This window comes from Ammospiza nelsoni, chromosome 7 (genome assembly GCF_027579445.1).
Source record: "Ammospiza nelsoni isolate bAmmNel1 chromosome 7, bAmmNel1.pri, whole genome shotgun sequence".
Lineage (NCBI taxonomy): Eukaryota > Metazoa > Chordata > Aves > Passeriformes > Passerellidae > Ammospiza > Ammospiza nelsoni.
In genome coordinates this window covers 15552681-15572097 of record NC_080639.1, presented here as the reverse complement: position 1 = coordinate 15572097, position 19417 = coordinate 15552681, and the positions used below count along the sequence as shown (strand labels likewise).

General features: G+C 37.6%; 1 protein-coding gene across 2 annotated transcripts in view; it reads right to left on the bottom strand.

The window, feature by feature from the left end:
* The window catches only part of RAPH1 (Ras association (RalGDS/AF-6) and pleckstrin homology domains 1), a 79006-nt gene that overhangs the window by 39729 nt on the left and 19860 nt on the right, over positions 1-19417 (bottom strand). For both annotated transcript variants that reach the window (XM_059475737.1, XM_059475738.1), the window contains exons 2-4: positions 5823-5942; positions 4122-4227; positions 2797-3308 (exon numbers count right to left, since the gene is read on the bottom strand). In XM_059475737.1, coding sequence (XP_059331720.1) covers positions 2797-3308; positions 4122-4227; positions 5823-5942 — 738 coding nt within the window. The remainder of the gene's footprint in view (positions 1-2796; positions 3309-4121; positions 4228-5822; positions 5943-19417) is intronic.

Here is a 19417-nt window from a genome sequence, read left to right as displayed (position 1 = left end):
TCAGACAAGCATTTCCTCCCATCAGAACTGTCTTCCATTTTACTTAGAGCATAACATGAAGTAGCAGCAGAAAGGATGACTTTTTAAAGTACCTATACTGCCTGGAGAAGACAAAGTATCGGTCAAAAGGGCAGAGCTGCCAAGACACTGACCTCTTTCAGAAGAGCCACAGCAGTAAAGAAAAATTTTAAAGGTCAGCTCACCTACAGGCAGTCTCAAGGAAGACAGGCAAAAGAAAAGAGCTAACTTGAAGCACTACATCAGAATAACAAACCTCAAAACAGATATGCTGTGACCATGAATAAATTGCCTCTCCCACTTTCTGCATAAAAACTGTTGCGGTTTTCCCTATATGGACATTAGGACTTCTTCAAAGGCTATTTTCTCAAAGGGATGTTTTCTATTAGAAACAGCACCATTGAGTCAACTGTGGGGGTGGGAGAGTACAATTCAGCCCTACTAGTAAAGGGTGTTTTGGTTCACAACCTAGCCAAGAGGATTAATAAACCCTTAAACTAGTTTTTGGGCACTAAATGAATGACATAGGAAATAAACAGCTTTGTTGATACCCAATGATTCTTCCAAAGAATCCATTTAAAAGCTAAATTCATTTTAAAAACGCAACCACAAAATCTGTCACAAATGCAAAAAAAAAAGTGATTTCCCTTTCCTTGTTCACCAATGACAAGAAAAGAAACTTCTCTGTAAGAAGTCCCACCCCAACATACAACAAATACTGGATAGCTGAATATCAATTCTGTAAACCTAGGGACAGTTTCTCAGAATTGAACCTTCCTCAGGCTACTGAAATGAAAAAGAAAGGAGCCAAAGCAAACAGCATGGTCAATGAGTGCAGAGGTTTCTGCTCTTGAGAGGAGAGCACAATCTGGATCTCAAATTACTGACACTTTCTGGTTACCTCCTTCAAAGGAATCAATCATTCTTATCAACTTATCTGGGCAGAGAAACAATAGTCACATTCTTATATGAGAAGCAATCACTGCGTTTGTACAAAGGCAGCCCTCACATGTCTGAGAAAAGCTTTTGGGGATGATTTTGAGCCTTGCAGTCAGTGGCCAAGCAGTCAGAAAGCAACTGAGACAGCAACTGCAACACTTGCAGCAATACAGATTAGCTTCCTGGGAAGACAAAGCAACTTCTTGCCCTCTATCCCTTGATTCACCAGTATCAAGGTAATTTAGGGCAGAAGGTGGTTTGTTGATGACTCATGCCACAAAGGATTGAAAAAACTTGGGAGACAAGAAGGGCAATTTTACTGATGCCTCAAGCATATAACTCCCAAAGTAAAAGAGAATTTAGAGGGAGACCTGCAAGATCAACTACAGAAAACATCTTGCATTAAAGAATCAAAAAATGCAATATTCATGCTTCTCTTATGCTATGCAAGCTAGAGCAACTGATTGATAAAAGTCATATTTTCAGCCTGAGAAGAGACAAAAATGCAAGATTACCTAACTTTCTACATTAAACACAGACATATAATTATGAGTAACAGCTGGAGATGCAAAAAAAAAAAACCAAAAAAAAAAACAAAAAAAAAAAAACCCCAAAAAACCAAAAAACCTCCACCCAAAAGCAACAATGCAAATATAAGCCTTATCATGCCATAAAAAGAAAATGATTCTCAAACAAACAACAATATAATCAATGACTGTCATAGGCTGGGATTGAACACTCAAGGCCTACAGCAATAATGCAAAGGTTTGCACTTTAACTTTCCAAAGAGCAAAGGGCACATTTCTATCTCTTTTTCTTCACTCAACAGGAAGAAAGTAGACCTAAACTGTCATTAATGTCTCACTATTTAAAATGAAGATTTAAATCAAAGTGTGACCTCAATGAGTTGATCATAAGACTGACAAGCCTGCATCGTACACTTTACATCAGATGAACTTCTGTTGCAGATGTGTAGAACCATGCTTTCAGTACAAGCCCATTCAGAGTAGTTTTAATTATTGATTAGAATAAACTCAGTTTGTTCCAGTTTTCTCTCATGAAAGAGAACATGCATATTAGTACAACTGACATGTTAACAGGTCAAATTTCTGTTTCAGAGAGCATTTCTACGAGAGAACTTCTAAGTTTAAGTTCTCAAAACTGACTGGAACATTTTCCACATTTTCTTTCAAGTCACCAGCACTTGCAATGTTCACCAAACTGGCTGTTCTTACTGAAGTTTCCTCTCTAATTAATCAATCTCAAAGCATCAAAATCTCAAATTAATATCTGCTAATGCCGTATTGCAGCCCAGTTATTTTTCTGCATTGTGTATTGCTTCAAAGAGCTCCTCCTGTCATACATTAAACAAGAGTATTAAACAGCAAATTACGGGTATAGTATAGCTTCAGATAGACACCTGTAGATCGCTCCATGTGTTTCAGGTATTAACTGTACTGTAAGAAGAATAGAATTTTGTCAATTGTGCTTTCTTTTTTCCACAGCTGTGCACTCCTCAGATTTAAATTAAAGGCAATATATGGTATTTACTTGGAATAAAAATATTAACTACAAAAACATTAAAATGCATGATTGGCTTGAGAGGAGGAAGAGATGGGGAAAGCTCCTAAAAATCCCAAAACCTAGACACATTCTTTACAAGAAGTTTCCTTGCAGACAGAACCAAAACCAGAGAAAGAAGTAAATACAACATGGGCAGTTCAACCAACCCCACTGCACTGCAGATGTTTAGCTCTGAGTGTCAGCATGGGGAATGATGTGTGAGTTTGAAGAGAAAGAACCAAAACAAACAAAAATGTTGAATTAGTGACATCCTACCTCGGTGATTGGTTGCCCTTGTGATGTCAAGTCCAGCTCCTGAGGTCTCGTCACCTTATCGATATCCAGGGAGTCCATGCTGGAAGCTGCCGAGGTCACGCTGGAACGGGAGGAGTTACTGATGGAGCGCACCTCAGCATCGCTCACTGTGCCAGCAGATGCTGTCCTCCTGTGCTGGGCAGTAACCACTGGCTTGGTGTCTTCTGCAACAGACTGCTGGGCTGCTTCGTCCATGCTCAAAGAGGCCTTCTCTAACTGTGCAGTGATGTCATCCAGAGACACGTTGGCATGTGATGGTTTAGTCACCTTAGCAGAGGACAATCCTTTCACGCTGCTGTGCTTAGTGGAAGGTCGACTAGCAGGTGGTTTCTGAGTTTTGGGCTCCGTGGCAAGGCGTTTCACTGCAGCATTGTTTGCTGAATGAGAGCCGATGCTGCTGAGCTCCTGCTCTATGGAACAGAGATCAGCCATGAGGGCATCCAGATCCACAGTCTCCCCCTGATTCAGGGCTTCTGCAACAAACAAGAGTAGTCAGTATGTGCAGAGTTATTTGATTTGCAATGTCTCACTTTGTGTTATCAAATCTAATAGCTAAGAGAGCAAAGGAAGCAGCATTTTCTTTTCCTATCTGTAGTGCAAAATATCTGTGCACTGCCGAAACGAATTCATTTGCACTACCCTTGACCACTGCAACTTTCACACTATTTAGGTTAAACTCATTTGTCAGCAAAAAAATTCTATGAATGTTCAGATTACATCTGAAAAGTTTAAACTGCTTTCCTGTGAATGGAATGCAAAAATGCACTTGCGTAATATCATGCCTCGCTTTTTGAAAAACTGTAGATGTTTTGCTAAGCATTTTTTGCCAAAGTATTGCAACAGATTTAAAAAAACAAAATCAAAACAAAAATACTACATACATACTCAAACCTTTAAATTAAGGTTTCCTTCTGTTTATCCTGAAAGCATTCTGTAGCTATATTCCTGCATTCTGTTCCGTAAAGCAAGATGCTCTTTCTTCCTGGTTAACAGATACACATTAAGTCATTCTTTCATGAGATCAGATCCCAGAACAAGTTTTTTATACAAGTACTATGCTAAAGTTCTCAAATACTAAGTGTTGTAAAAGAGAATGCTTTAGGAGACTCAAATACTTGGAAAAAAAGGACACCAAAAAGCAATGCCTTCAGCAAATATGTTCTCACCTCAGCTATAAGTGTATTTAAATATTCTTATATTTTACAATATTTTAATTTATAGTTGGAATAGTTTTTTTCTTAAACTAGTATTTTTTTAAACTATATGCGGTAAATAATTCAACAGACCATTCAAATTGTACATGGAGAAGCGATATGAAAAGTTGGCAAGATTGGTCTCCTGGCGGAGAGGTGACCTCTTCACTGGTGCCACAGGCTTGTCTGCATCCAAACTCTGAAAAAGATCAAAAAAAGGGCAAATATAATTTGACAAAGATTTGCTTGTCCAGTTCCTTAAGATGAATGAGAATTAATTTTCTCTAAGAGAAAATTTTCAGAAGTTACTGGTATATATGAAAGCACCCCTGTTTTTCAGGCTTTAGACTGAAAACAAACATCGTCATACTACAGAGATTTAACTTCAGATATGCAGTAAAAAAAAGTTGTTAAACGCATTCTGCTTTTTTTCAGAATCAAAAGGATAGAAGCATTTTCCAAATGCTTTTTTGAATGGTGTTAGACACTAGCTCATTTTAAAACAGACAGCTGACTTAGCTGTAACTACCCCTCTGCATGAAACTGCGTCACATTCAAACTGGGATAAGAGTCTGAAATACTGTCTAAAATATCCATCATTAGCTCATGAGCATAATCATGGCATAAGTGCTTAAAAACATTCAATGAAGAATTGTATTTTATTAACAGGGATTTAAATTCACTAAATTCAGAATTTTTTTCAATAGTCTTTCCTGTGAATAACATTAAGTTATGAAAACCGACCCTAGCCAGTTTATGTAGGGCACATTTTTATGAAAAACTAGCATAGGTTAAAAAAAGAAACTCTTTCTAACCAATACACTGAGTTGTTATGTTATGATGGCTAATATGGGTATAGTACTGTAATAAATACCAGGATTTTGTAAGTAGCAAGCAGTAGGGCACTGTGATGCAGCTGCTGACCCAAGAAGTACAGGGTCAGGAGCTGCTGGCCCTGGACTGGAATGTGTTACATAGGGAATCCAGCTCTTGCTGTCACTGAAACTCAACAGGCCTGCAGAACATCTGAAATTAGGCAAGGCTTGTACTGATAAAAAGTTCCTGAAGGTATGCTTCAACGGAAAAAAGTTTGTCACCTAAACTTTTTATGTTCATTTTCTACATCTTTACTCAAGCCTTTGTTAAAAAGATCAAATGCGCTACTTTTTCCCTAATGTTTATTCTTCCTGAGCTCCCTTCTCTCCTCAGCTTGGCCTGAACAAAAAAAAAAAAAAAAAAAAAAAAAAAAATCTATAACCCTAGAGACCATCAGGGAAACTGGAGACAGAAGAGGCAAGTTAGGCCCCATTCCTTCAGACTGAATCCACAGACTGCTACAAAACATGTCCTGTGAAGCAAATATATTCTGGTTAAAAGCACCCCAACCATGCTTTGCGCTGGCTTTATTCAAGTTATTGCAGATCATTGGACACACATGTGATATGCCCTCACCATTATCTGAGCACATTCTCCATAACTGCTAACCCAGCAGTTTGGAGAACTGCTAAAAACTACAACAGCACCAAAATCTTAATTCTAAATAATCATGAGAAGCATGGTAAAATTTTTTCTCATTTAACTTGCATCATATAGAATAACTTAAGCAGAATAAATGTTAAGACACCAGATATTCACAGAGAAAGCCAATTTATAAACCTTTAAATATTACTGAACTGGTCACAGGCTACTGTCTGACTTGCTGCAAGTGGCAGAGTCAAGCAGTTGGTATTCAACTGAAAAGAAATGTAATAACAACAAAAAATTATTCTGTGAGATGACTGAAGCCTCCCTCACCTGTGTGAGTTTGTCCAGTTCACCCAGCCAGGCCCCAAACATCTTGTCGAGATCCTGATCTTCCTTATCACTATCTTCTTCTGCACCATGGTCAAGCTCTTCATCTGACAATTGCTCCATCTGGAAAAAAAAAACAAGAAAAGAAGTTTTGATACTCAAACTTTCTTGTCGCTGTCTAAGAAAAATGGTGTCAGCTACCATGTTTCTGAAACTGTTCATAAATCAAAGCAAATGTCCATCCATAAACTCCATAAAAACTCCTGCTTACTAGTAAAGACTTAGTATGGAAGTTGTGATAGATAATTGCAAAGCCATTTTTGCAGCTCACTTTTGTCAGATGATGCAGAAAATGATTAAGAACAAAGTTCACAATATGTAATATACCATCAGAAATTCATGCTAGTCTTGCATGTGCCTTCATTGCCAGCTACTGTTGGCAAAATCTATTGACATTGCATTAGAAAAATTCAACTCCCGTTCCAAGGAATTCAGCTGGCCACAGTTAAGCAACACCATTCAACCACAGGAAGCGCAGCCTCACTGCACTGCAAATAGATCACTACAGATCTGTAAACAGAAATGCCTAAACAGGCCATAGAGAATGTCAGCAATACATCCCCTGAGACAGTTCAAATCTTGGACACTGACCAGATCACTTCAGTGGTACTGCACAAATTTTATTCAACAAAGGAACTTCTCTCTGGAAGTAAAGAGTCACCATAGCATCTCTCAAGATCCTCCTTCATTCAACAAATTTGTGACCAAGATAAAGACAATGTTCTCCACACTTTATCTGTTATTATCTCAGTGAAAAATAACCTTTTTTAAAAATTTCTTTTCCAAACATATCCTCCAGCCTCTTTTATGGAGCTAAGACACACATGCCTTTCTATGTACACTCATACTGGCAAAGACAGGATCCAGCTCAGGAAGAGAATTCACATACTTGCGGGGACAAAAATCTAGGTAATAATTTGAAAGGAATCAGGCAGTAGTACAGAAGCTAAATTTCAGAGATGTGTCACAGAATGTCCAGAAACACATGAGAACAGATCCCCAACAAGAGCTTCACAAAAAAATCAATGGTGAATTGAACAGCTGGATTTAGGCAAGTCATGGTCTACATAGTTACTTGCTGCATAGCTTTCAGAAATCACCAGTTTACATTTTGTAGATTTAAAAATTAACTAAGTGCTTCTCTTCAGGAAAAGACAAATCTTGGTCTGAAAGACATCAGTGTCCAACATTGCACAGTCAAACTCATAAGGGATGTTAAGAAAAATGACTAAGGTGATCTCAGAGAAAAAAACTGCTCAATCCATTTTTTCTTTTCTATGACAATTTTCATGCAAAAAAACCCTCCAAGATTAAAAAATAGTCTTTTCTTATTACTATATATTGCTTTTATTTAATTTTAACTTGATAAAATAGGTCAGAGGAGACTTCAGAGGTGATCTGTAATTCTGAGGTCAGCAGGAGCCAATGTCTCCCATGGATGCAAGACACTGCCATCCAGTTGCTGTAGGCAAAGCTGCTTCAGTCTACTACCTGAACTTCTACTTTGGTAGGAGAGCAGAATGCATGTGCCTACCTTAAAAGAAGCAGTAACATTAAAGCCAACTTTAATGTCATGGCACACTGCACTGCAAAAACACTGAACACATTAAATTCATCATCTGAATCTCCTTTCTTCCTCCACTTGCTTTGAGTCCTGCACTCTAAGAAATGAAAGGAAGCACTTCCTAAAATCGAAGGGTCACGATGAAATTAAAACAAACCAATATGCTTATGTAATACTGCTGCATCCTTCCACCAAGACTGCAGCAGTTTTTAGAGTCTGTAAGCCAGGCATGCCTTCCCCAGCAAGATTCCTCTCCATGATACCTCCTGAGGCATCATGAAGTCCTCCCACATACAAAACTGGAGACAGCATGGTAGCAGCAACTCATATTCTGCCTGAACTTCTGCAAAGCCAACCTAAGCTGTGTTCCACTTTTATCCCCCTTCAAAGCTTTGTCTTACTATTTCTTAGGCTCTAATATGGACCAGAAATACTGTAAGCTCAAGAGAAAACACATTATACTTAAGGTGACATGGTCAAACTGCTGTAGAAGTGCTCACACAGCATTTCTCAATGTCTAGATACATTTGAAGAAAACAATTTTTCTTTGAAATCTAAAGGAAGCTATTAAAGGGTGCCTTATGAAATATGACTATGAACTAGCAAATCAAATAAATTGAAACTATGATATAAATCCCTCAGAGCACAGTATTTACAGAGACTTCACAATGCTAGCTTTTCCCTCTTGGAGTTGTTTCTAACACTCACTCTAGCTAGATGGACTTGTTTTGCATGCATTCATTATACTCACACTGTTCATAACTCACCCTTTCATTAAGAGAGAAACTTGCTCTTTTTACTAATATTTCTGAAGATCTAAGACGTGGAAAGCATTCTCAATTTCCTATAAAGTGTTACTTTAGCTATTTTAACTTGGCATCAGAGACACTGCTTTGGTTCCAGTTACTCTGAAGACAGAATTAGCAGCCTAAAGAAAACTTTTACAAGTGAAGTACTGTTGTGTCAGCATGTCTGGCACTGAACCCTGGAGTACTTGCCAGCTCCTTGTAGTCCCCACCCAAGCTTCCTAACGTCAGCTGCATTTCCTATGAGCCTGTCAACATTAACTTGCAAAAGGCACACAGAGGTTAGTGTCTTGCTTCAGAAACAGCTAATATTAAGTCACAAGTTCTGTAAAAGGAAAGCTTAGTACAAGTTCCACAACTGGAAGACATCCCAAAGGACACTAATTAAAGAATTAATTCAATAAATGAGGGCAGAGACAAAATGCTCAGAAAGCAGTATATGAACTTATTGGCATAAGAACTCAAAACCTTAGCCATTTCAAAAAAGAGTGCACATTCCAATTATAAACTTCAAATTTTACTTTTTATAGCCATTTTCTTTCTCACTGTTGTTGATCACAGCAAACATGCACTGCACTTTGGCACATTATGATCTAAGTGGGAGTTATCACACCTTTCTAAGGATATAATCTCTTTATTTATAACAAGAAATAAAACCAGCATAAGGGGCGAGGGTTTGTGTGTTTCGTTTAGTTGGGTTGGAGTTTTTTTTTCTTAAAGGAGTCATTTAGAATTGAGTTAGATGTAAAAAATGGGGAAAGGATAATGGGTCTGATGTGATGCCATAAAGTAAGCTGCTTACATTCCTAAAACATTTACAGGGGAACAGATTTTAAATAGCTTTTATTTCTGCCTAGCTCGAACCAGATGATATACCAAAGTAACTTCAGGATTCAAGTTGTTTTTCAACACCTCACCTTCTATTCTCTTAGAGCATATGTCAAAGTGGAACATAAAGAAAAGGAGCAGCATCGTTCTGGGATACCTGGATAAAATCAGTATCAACACAGTGTAGTCTTCTGGACGTGAGGCTTCCTGCACTAAATAGTGGTGTATGTATCATTTCATTATCCACTATGGACTGTGACAGTCTCTTCTGTCTGTCTGAAATGCTGTTCAAACACTGCACACTCATAATCACTGTAAGCCAACAATCTAGTTTCCAAAACAGTTGATTAGATTTTACCTTTAAATGCATGGAGCACAGTATTCTAGTATAAGGTTATGAAAAATTATTAAGGCTTTCATTAGAAGTTACCAGTTGTACCATGTAATCATAACCTACTATTTTAAATTACAGTGTAAAGAAACAAAACTCACCAATACTTTAGGGGAATAAACCAGAAAGATTTACTCTTTCAAGATGATTTTATTTTCTTAGTATGCCAGGACAAGCGTGAGATATTAAAACACATGAGGAAAGATGGAAAGCCCAAGAGAAATGCTTCAGATATACCATTTCAACATTTTCAAGAAAAGACACCACCACAGAATTCTGAAATGAAGAAACAGTTTTCTTTATATCAACAGCTTTGGGACAGAGTTATCAAAAGTGTATCTTAAGTATCTTTTACTGAGACCCTGGCATGAAGGAAGTGTCTTTCACTGAGACCCTATCCTGCACACTTAACATGTTCAGACAGTAGTTCCTACCTTAAATTAACCAAGGTGATTGAGACAAATGAATTTTTTATTATATGGTTAATATAATAAAGAAAGAGTCTTTCCTTATAAAGAAAAGACTGCACTGAAAAAAAAAAGCAGTTGTAAAATAATTAAGTTGCAGGTTTTCTCCATAACACAATTCACTGATGATGCAAAGACTAAGAGAAAGAAAAACAGAATTCTGAGTTCAACTGGAAACACTAATGTGCATAAAGGGTTAGCAACAAGAATGTGTTTATTCTCTATAATTTCAGAAGCAGTATAGTAAGGATTTTGAACTATAGATGCTTAAGAATGTTCAAAACCAACTGACAGCATAAAACCCCAAAATGAAAACATACCATCTATCAGCCAACTGATGTTTCTACCTCCAAGCTTTCTTATTATTTAAATACAAGCTTGCACAAGGTTCTGCTTGGTCCTGAAAACAATAATTTGCCTTCTGAAAACAACTACTGAATTTGTTACAAAGCTATTTTAGGGATGCACTAGACAAGACTCAAATGTTTCAAACACTATCTCAAGAAATAACTTTTTCTGCATTTTAACATCTAGCCTCAAGAACTACATAGCATGCCCTGGTTTGGGAAACACACTCTCTCTAGACCTCATCTGGACGTGTAAGTTCCTTCATTAGTGATAATTCCTGTGCTATTATGCCAATACCCATTTCTGTTAAAAAGCTGTATATGATATAACACTACACTAATATACCATATGAACACATAAGTGTAGAGTGCACACATAAATATAAGATTCTAGCAGGTTTTCATCTCTAATATTTATTCACCTGACTGCTTAAAGAAACAAGGCTACTTGAACAGAAAAAAAAACCCTAAAATGCTTTCACAAAACCGACAGGCAAAGCCCACATCCCTGTTCCATGTTTCTAGACATTTCCATAATTAAAGTCATGGAAACAATGATAGGTACTTTGAGCACATATATTCATTTGTACAACATTAATACTCCGTCCATGTGACAGGGACCAGTCAGACCTGGCACACTTTTCAGTCACAGATTCTTATGCCATAACTGACACTGACACTCTTCCCTTAAATTTAATACTGCAGCACACTAAGCCAGTGACAGTGCAGATCACTTGCTTTAGTACTTCTGTGTTACTTCTTAATAAGCATAAAGTATTCTGAAAATAATTACTCTTGAAAAAAATATTTGGAGGGGGATTAGAAAGTTATAGGAAGCCCTTTGTGCATTATCCAATGTTCTATAACCCAGTTTATGTTAAAAGTAATCAAAATGAAAACCTGAACAAAAGAACATTTGTTTTCTTTAAGCTTCAAATAGCATACTAATAGCTGAATACCTCCCAAGGCTTCTGCACCACAGACATTCCAATGCCTCTCAAATTCAAAAAGTAAGATACAAATCTGTCAGCCAAAAAATTCAAATTCAGAATATTCCAAATGAAAAAATCTTATTTCAAGTGAAAGTCTGTTTCAATGTGCTATTTTTAGCCAACTTCGAGTTTCATTTTTCTTTTTTTTAAACCATGCTTCAGGCAATAGTTTTCCAGACTTGGCACTAACAAAACAAGGTGAAAACATGCTGAATGTCTGATAAAAGACAAATCTTCAGACACTTCATTAAAAGCAAAGAGACCTTTCACAACCAATACTCTGAAATACTGTGGGTGACCTCTTGAAATCTGTCCAATCTTGGACATCAATACACGTTTCACAAAAAAGCAGTCATATGTCAAGATACTGTAGATATGATTTAGGCATACAAAGCATTCATTATTACTGTGACAACCTTGGATTTAAGTCTACCATCTATTTCATGTCTTTCTTCCCTTACTCTCCAGCTGATGAAGGTGTTTTTCTTCACATCAACACATTATCTGCCACAAATCAACTTATCTGTCCTTTCCAACTCAACTACATTCCAATTATTAAGGAAGAAAGGGACTCAGCATTGCTCTGGAAAATCGTTTTTATTTAATTCCACATTTATTTTTTAAAACAAACTAATTAGTAGCAATTTGGAAATAGCATTGGCAAAAGAGAGAAATGTTAACACATGGGGGTTCTTTAAGCTGTTCTTCAAAATTAAAATAGGTCATTGTACTTCAGCAAAAACTACTATTCTTCAAACAGAGGAAGTCAAGAGCAGAATATGCAACATACAAGATTTATTCAGAGCAACTAGGAGAACAAAGACAATTCCAGAATACACTGAAAGAGTTTAAAAGTGATGTACAGTTTGAGTATATTTCTTTTCAAGTCTTTTACTTTTTCTCAGGCAGTTGGTCTAGACTGCAGAACTCCCTCAAGTCTGAAAACCAGGCATACTCACCTTATGGTCTTATTTTCAGGTTTAACTGAGAGATGCAAAACAGGACAGCCCACAATATTCCCTCCTTTGCCACTGATCCGTGCAACATGCAAGAATGTACCTTGGAAACCACAGAAAAGAAATCTGCTGTCTGAAAATGCACGTTTTGAACTGTACAGGCTACAGTTTTAATAAAAGATCAACTAAGGCTGCTGAAAGTAACAGTTATTCAAACATTCACAGCGTGATTTCTAATGCTCTTCTTAAAATCAGGCACATGCCCGTGCAAGAACTTGCCTTTGCCGCTAGCTGTTTGTATTTCAAGCCCAGTCAAACAACAACCTTTTTCACTAAGCTCATAAAATATTTTTCTTTACATTATTTATGAGTTTGTTATATAAATATTTATAGCACACAAGTGAACACATAACTTACATTTTAACAACTGCTAATGAAACAATTGTTTGAAAAAGCAACTGGAAAAAGAAAAAAATCTTCATCAGATACCAGATCATAACATCAAAGCAAGTTGTCTCACTGCTTCTGGAATCCCCAAAACACATCAATGCTGTATACAGCAAACACAGGTTTTCTGAAACTTGGTGCAGTTCATGACAGCACTCTTATCCCTCTCACATTCTAACAGACTGTTTAACAACCGCCCCCAGAAATTCTAACCAGGAAAGTCACACATATCACAGTTGCTCCCTGGTCTTCCACAGATTTAATACCTAATCTTTAGGAAAAAGCAGACACAGATATGACAACTCAGTATTCTTCACAGACAATATGAAAGAATCGAGCTCTTTTTGGCTAGCAGCATGAAGAAACAGAAAAACAATTTTCATATTCGCATCCTTTGCAGCTCTCTTTGTATTTAAGCAGAATTTGTACACTCACGCTCTAAGTTTAGTTCACACTAGCACATACAGTTTCCTGAAATAAACACACTGAAGATACCAGAATGTTTACTTCATCATCTTGATTTGGGAAATCATTCTGATGTGCCACAGCAAAACCACCCACACAATACCCACCCATCCACCCCTTCTTTGCCTGAAAGCTTTGAGAGGTAAAATGGAAAGTGCATCAAACAGAACAGTCATAGGATTGGTTTCTGGTTTTAAGCTGCCTTTGCATTATTATTACTTTATATTGACTCTACCTTTCCATAACTGCAACCTGAAATTTTAATTTAGTCTCCAAAGTGTGCCTCCTCGTATACTGGAATACATTTATACGGTCTTCTTTCCTGTAGAAAGGAAGCACCAAATTACAGAAATGCCACTACAAGAATCTAACTGCATTTGAAATTAGCGCTGTTGGGAAGGCACACAGTAAAACCTTTATTCCCTCCAATACATTTCAGTGCCTGACTCACATCTAGCCAAACAGATGCTGCCTTGAAAAGAAGGGGCTTTATCAATCATTGCATCCTATTTCCTGAACCAAGATTCCAGCCAGAGTACCCAAGTGGACATTAAATTAATGTCCATAAAAAGAGCATCCTAGATTACATCATGTCTCACTGAATAATCTTTATGAAGACAACCTGAAGACGACTATAAAAAAAATATTTAGATCATACAAACATAACTTGCCTTAGCTAAAGTATTTTTCAAGTAGAGAGAAAAATAACCCTGCAAAATAACACTCATTAGTTGCAGAAGCCAACATCTTAGATTCACCAGCTGAGACCAGAGAATTTTCAGTGTTTAGCCTGTCTTCAGTAGGCAGATAAATACTTAGAAACTACATTAGTGCCAATTTTCCAGAATCTTCATCATGTGGTTATTGTAATGCAAATACTGCTGCAGCATCTCTTTGTATTCAGTTTTATCTCTGGAATGATGCATAAAAAACAATAATAAATATGAACAAGCAGACTAAGAATAGGTATGAATTTTTTTGTAATATTTAGCCTTATACACAGATCTCAGGGAATACCCAAATATTGCTGTAGCTGTGGCCCAGTAATAACAATCACCAGGCTAACAGCAGCACTTTCAGGATCACCCCGCAGTTGAGAATAAGCATTAGCCAACCAATCACTCAAAATATTCACATCCTTTTACAGACTGGTCTGTTGTGTCTGCAAAGGGTCTCTTTCCACCAGGAATAAATATTGAAAGAAACTAATTTTTACACATACACTAAGCTGTCTTTCAACGATAAGAGAGCAAAATACAGCAAGCAACTGTCCACTACCCATAAAATTGAACATCTCAACAGTGCTTACTGTTATAAATGGTACAAATCAATGATTAAACCAACCAGAAGGGAAACGTAAGAAAATCACTTAGGTCATAGGTCAAATTACAATGCAGGTGAGAGTACTTCCTCCTAAGGCTGAGCTACTCTATGCTTTAGTACAGTTAAAAACTAATTTTTGTTCAAAGGACCCTCTCAAAGGTTGAAAATAAGCATCATGCCAATGCTCACTTAAGATACCATAGCAGACACTGGAAATCTGTATGATGTGGGTACTATCTAGACTCAGAAGTAGTTGCCAAATCCCTTTCCACAAGGACCTAGTGACAGTCTATGAACCATGGCTCAAAAAACAGATGAGTAATGCTTTAGCTATGATAAATAAACAACATTCTTCACAGGTCGCTTTTATGACAGGGTATATATTTTTTATGCTAACCTCAGCTGGAACAGGCTGGAAGACAACTTAGGTTTCCTGGTAAGAATTAAGACTACATTGTGAAGAGATGCATTTCATTATAGCCAGAACTACCGTCTCCAGAAAAAAAGGTGAAAAAAATCCAAACCACAATTGCCTATTTTTCAGAAAACCCACAAATGAATGTTTGATGCCTCCAAAGAACATAGTTATTTCACTGTTAGCATTTATGAATCACCACATTTTGTTGTTTACAGCTAGCCATGACAAAACAGCATGACACTAAGAGACACCACGTAGAAAAATATTTAGAGGATGAACAGGGGAATAATCTTTTGGCTGAAACATTACTTTAAGAAGGAGTAAGTATATTCAATTTATAAGACATGTGATTCACATTAAACCCACCTCTAACAAACTGAGCAGAAGAACACTGCCATAAACCAAAAATAAACACATCTAAACAGGTTACCCCTGCCCAACTAGTTTTATATTTTATGCCACTAATAAGACCAGCTTTAAGTACTGCAATTGGCAGTCAACTTTCATCCTCCAACTTCATAGCAAACTGTAAGGAGAGACATAAAACCTCCCCTCTATCCCCATCACTCTTTTGCATCACCAACCTCTGCACAGGACGTGTTTATTAAAGTGTGAGGTAGATGACAGGGGAAAAAAAAGAGGAAGTACATGCTGTACCATGAAGTTACCATGAGAAATGGAATTACAATGTAAGGAGAGGTTTTTTCCATGCAAGAGCTGCGTTCTTGTGGGAGGCTTGGAAGAACTGCATTGAGGGAGCAGAGGTGAGAGAGAAGGGCTCAAGAGAGCCTTGTACATCTAGAAGAAAGAGTGATGTGGGGCTCTGGACAGAGATGAGTCGCAGCAGTCAAAACTGGAAGGAAAGGCTGGAAGTCAGCAGGAACAGGGCAGCTTTCTGAGAAAGGACAGGGGAGGGGATCACTTGGCAGGAAATCAGCACTGCTCACTAGGCAGAGATGTGAGGCACATAGGCTGAAAGGGTCCCTGCTACACAATGAGACTTGGCAGCAACTATGCGGCATGAAAAGGAGAAACTACAGACACATTCTTCATTATATGGATATAGGTGAAAAAATATGTTTGTGAATGTCAAAACTGAAGCAGAATCACTGCTTCAACAGAGTATTTTATCAGCATCTTCCCTTGAGTCTTGCAGGTGATTAAGCAAAATTTCAGATACTCATAAGACTCATATGCAATAGTAAAGAAATAGAAAGCCAACATCCTGCTGCATGAACATCAATTCACCATTTTCCTTGGTGATATTTCAAGAATCCAAGTTGTATTTTGAGAATTCCACCAGCTGAGAGAAAAAAAAAACAACACCTGAAGGAAGTCCTACACTTGCTCAATTCTTCTTGTTTTTCTCCTCAAAAAGTAAAAGAGAAGCCATTCCAGAAGTGAAGCCAATCCACAAAGCAGTTTTTGAGCGACATCTGGTTGAGCAAGATGCCAAAGCTGGATGCCACCACCACCACCACCTTTCTCCAGTAAAGCCTGAACAAATTCCTGAAGAGGAGAGTCTTGAGCATATTTAGAAAGACATTCTTATCACTGATAAAAGCTGAACATACAACTTAATTCTTATTTGTCATTTTATCAGATTGTCAGTGAAGAAAGAACTCTCTCCAGAGCTTCTGACCGCTCCCCCCAAAACCAAGCCCAGGAGAAGAAAACAAAATAAACAACACTCCACCCTCAAAAATTAAACCAAACAAAAAACCCAGAGAAAATTGACAATAGTTCTCCTGACAGTTTTTTCTTTTTTGTAGTTTCTTCTCTTGCGATTTTTCTTCTACTGTTAATTCAACATCCTTTCTCTCAAGGGTGGTTTAATGATCTTAAATAGCTCACACAATAGCTCAAACCAATAGCTCACACAATAGCTCAAACCAATACTAGTAATTGGAGGTACAGAGCTATGAAATTTGTCACACACTGCCAACAGGAATCTAAACATTGCCTATTAAGCACTGACCTTAATCTCTATCATATAAGCCTTCTGAAACTAATGAAAATTGTTTTAAAATTAATTTTGTCTACTTAAGATATTCTCTAAAGATATATGTTCATACTGAAAGGCTGCATTACTTCAGTTTCTAAATAAATCTTGGCACCAGAAAGTGAGGGAGGGAAGCAGGGAGAAACACTACAGCTGGGTACCACTCCCTGGAAAAAAAATATTTAAAGCAAGAAAGCAGCCTCAACATAAAGGCTATGTCAAAGGTTAGAAAAGTCTAAAAGCCAGTTAACACCAACTGATGCATTGCAAAAGACTTTATCTAGAATTTAATTGCCTCAAGATTAAGACCAAATGTAAATATTTAACACAGAATCAATATTTTAAAGTGCACATTCCTGAAAAAGTAAGGAAATTACCTTCCATAAGAAAAAGGAAAAAAATACAGTGTAAGTTCTGCCACTGAGGAAGCAAACATGAAATTTTTATACAGTGAACAAATCATGAAGATGGGGCTGACAGCTGGGTTTTGTTAAAGGAGGACTTTAAACAGAAGTATTTAAACTCATGGGATTAGGCCAGCATTCCTAAGAAATGCAGTTCAGCTCTTAAGCTGCAGAGACCTTGTCTAAGCAGCTCAGCAAATGAGTCACATAAACAACTACTGTAAACTCTGCTGCTACCACACTCGGTAGCTTTGTGAATGAAGCTTTTCTCGCATATGAAAACTAAAGAGAGAGTGTTTTGCTACTGGAACGGGGGGCAGGGGGGAGGAGGAGGAAATAATCAAGTAAATCAGCAGACTCCATACTGCCACTTAAAATCCTAAATTTCAAATTTTCTTCCCAAAAAATTATCTTTCCTCAATCACTTAAACTAATGAGGCACTTAGCATTTGATTATTCATATCTCCTACCCAAGTCTGATGCTGTGGGAAAGATAGGGCAGATTTAGATGAAAAGTAAAACAACAGCATAGGCTGACTAAAATAATCTTAAAGTTTATAAAAAACATTTTTAAAAGTAGCACTTCTTAGATCAGATTGATACAAAGCCATCTTAAAGTAACCACATGAACTTGTTTTATGTGTAACTTTCTTTTTTTTAAATACAACAAAAATGAATGAGCTTTTTTCAACATCTTCTAAGGAAGGTTGAAAAATATTATATATTATTATATACACTGAAAAATATTATATATTATTCTCATTTCCACGCTGAGAGACACAAATTCAGAGGGACAGGAATGAGATACTTCAGTTATCAGTTTGGGGACAGACCCCCTCCTCTCACTGCTGAACCATGAAGCTCAAGGGTCTGCAGCTTCCAAGCATTTAAGGATGGTACTCTGCAGGACAGCTCATGGCCTTCAGCACAGAGCAGCCTCCCACAGAGTGCTCAGCAGCACAAGGCAGGATTATTTCTTTCAATAGCTGCTACTCTGACTGCCATCCTGGCAGCCAGAGAGGCTCTCCTACACCATGCTGGATTTGGAACATGCTACTCATTGAGAAGCCACAGGTGAAGACAACTTACCTATTTCTCAAGACAGACAGGGCAGTAACTTTCAAAATAATTTCCACAGCGCACATTCGTGTTTCCCATAAAAAGCAAAGCTGGGAGCAGGCTCTGTGACATGCAAAGGTAGCAGATCATTTGTGCTTGCCCCTCGAGAAACAAATTCACCTGGAAACACACACTGGGTTGTGCATACCCAAGAGTTTCAGTCACATAGGAAAGGAGGGGCTGCAGCACATCTTCCTCCTTTTTCCTTCCTGTCCTCCCCTTGGATAAATATACCATCTGTTCAGATGAAGAAGCCGAGCACCAAAATGTTAGAGCACTCCCAGTAGCAAATCCTTGCATTTGCCCTGTTCTCAGAAACGTGCCAATGGCAAAGGGGCAGCCTACCTCCTACCTGCATTGCTCTGCAGGATCAATGCATTCATCAAATATACCCCAAACTATTATCAGCTGACTAAATCTATACATACCTTAGCAAAGCATTTGTGAAATTCAGTCAGTTTCTTATTAGTATCAGCATTTAAGTGCTGCAAAATAGTTTAAAAAAAACCAAACAAAAAAACCCCCACAACACATTTTGGATTGAGGTTTTCTTTGTACTTAGAAAACCCTGACACAACTGGCTCAGAAGCAGTGAAATTGTGAAGTTATCTTTCTCTCTATTCCAGGGTACACTTTCTACACTAGTTTTCAAATGAGTTTTTGGAAAAATGTCTCTACAAACTTTCCTGATATCTTATTCTGTTTTAAGCTCCCACTCCTCCAGTTTAAAACAACAACTTACACATTAAAACTTGAGCCAGGCTAACCCCTCCTTGCTGTTGTGAAAAGGAAGGAACCTCTTTCCATCCATTATCATGTTGCTCCAGAAGATCACTGAGCCTGCTATACCTTCTAAACTATCAGAAAACCCACTCAACACTCCAAACACCCAAAGAGTCTTTCTGCTGAAGTCACAAACAGCAACAGATTGCCCTGTGACTGGACAAATATTAGAGTCAATACTTTGTTTTGGGTTATACCAGACAGCTGGGAGAAGGGACAGGGAAAC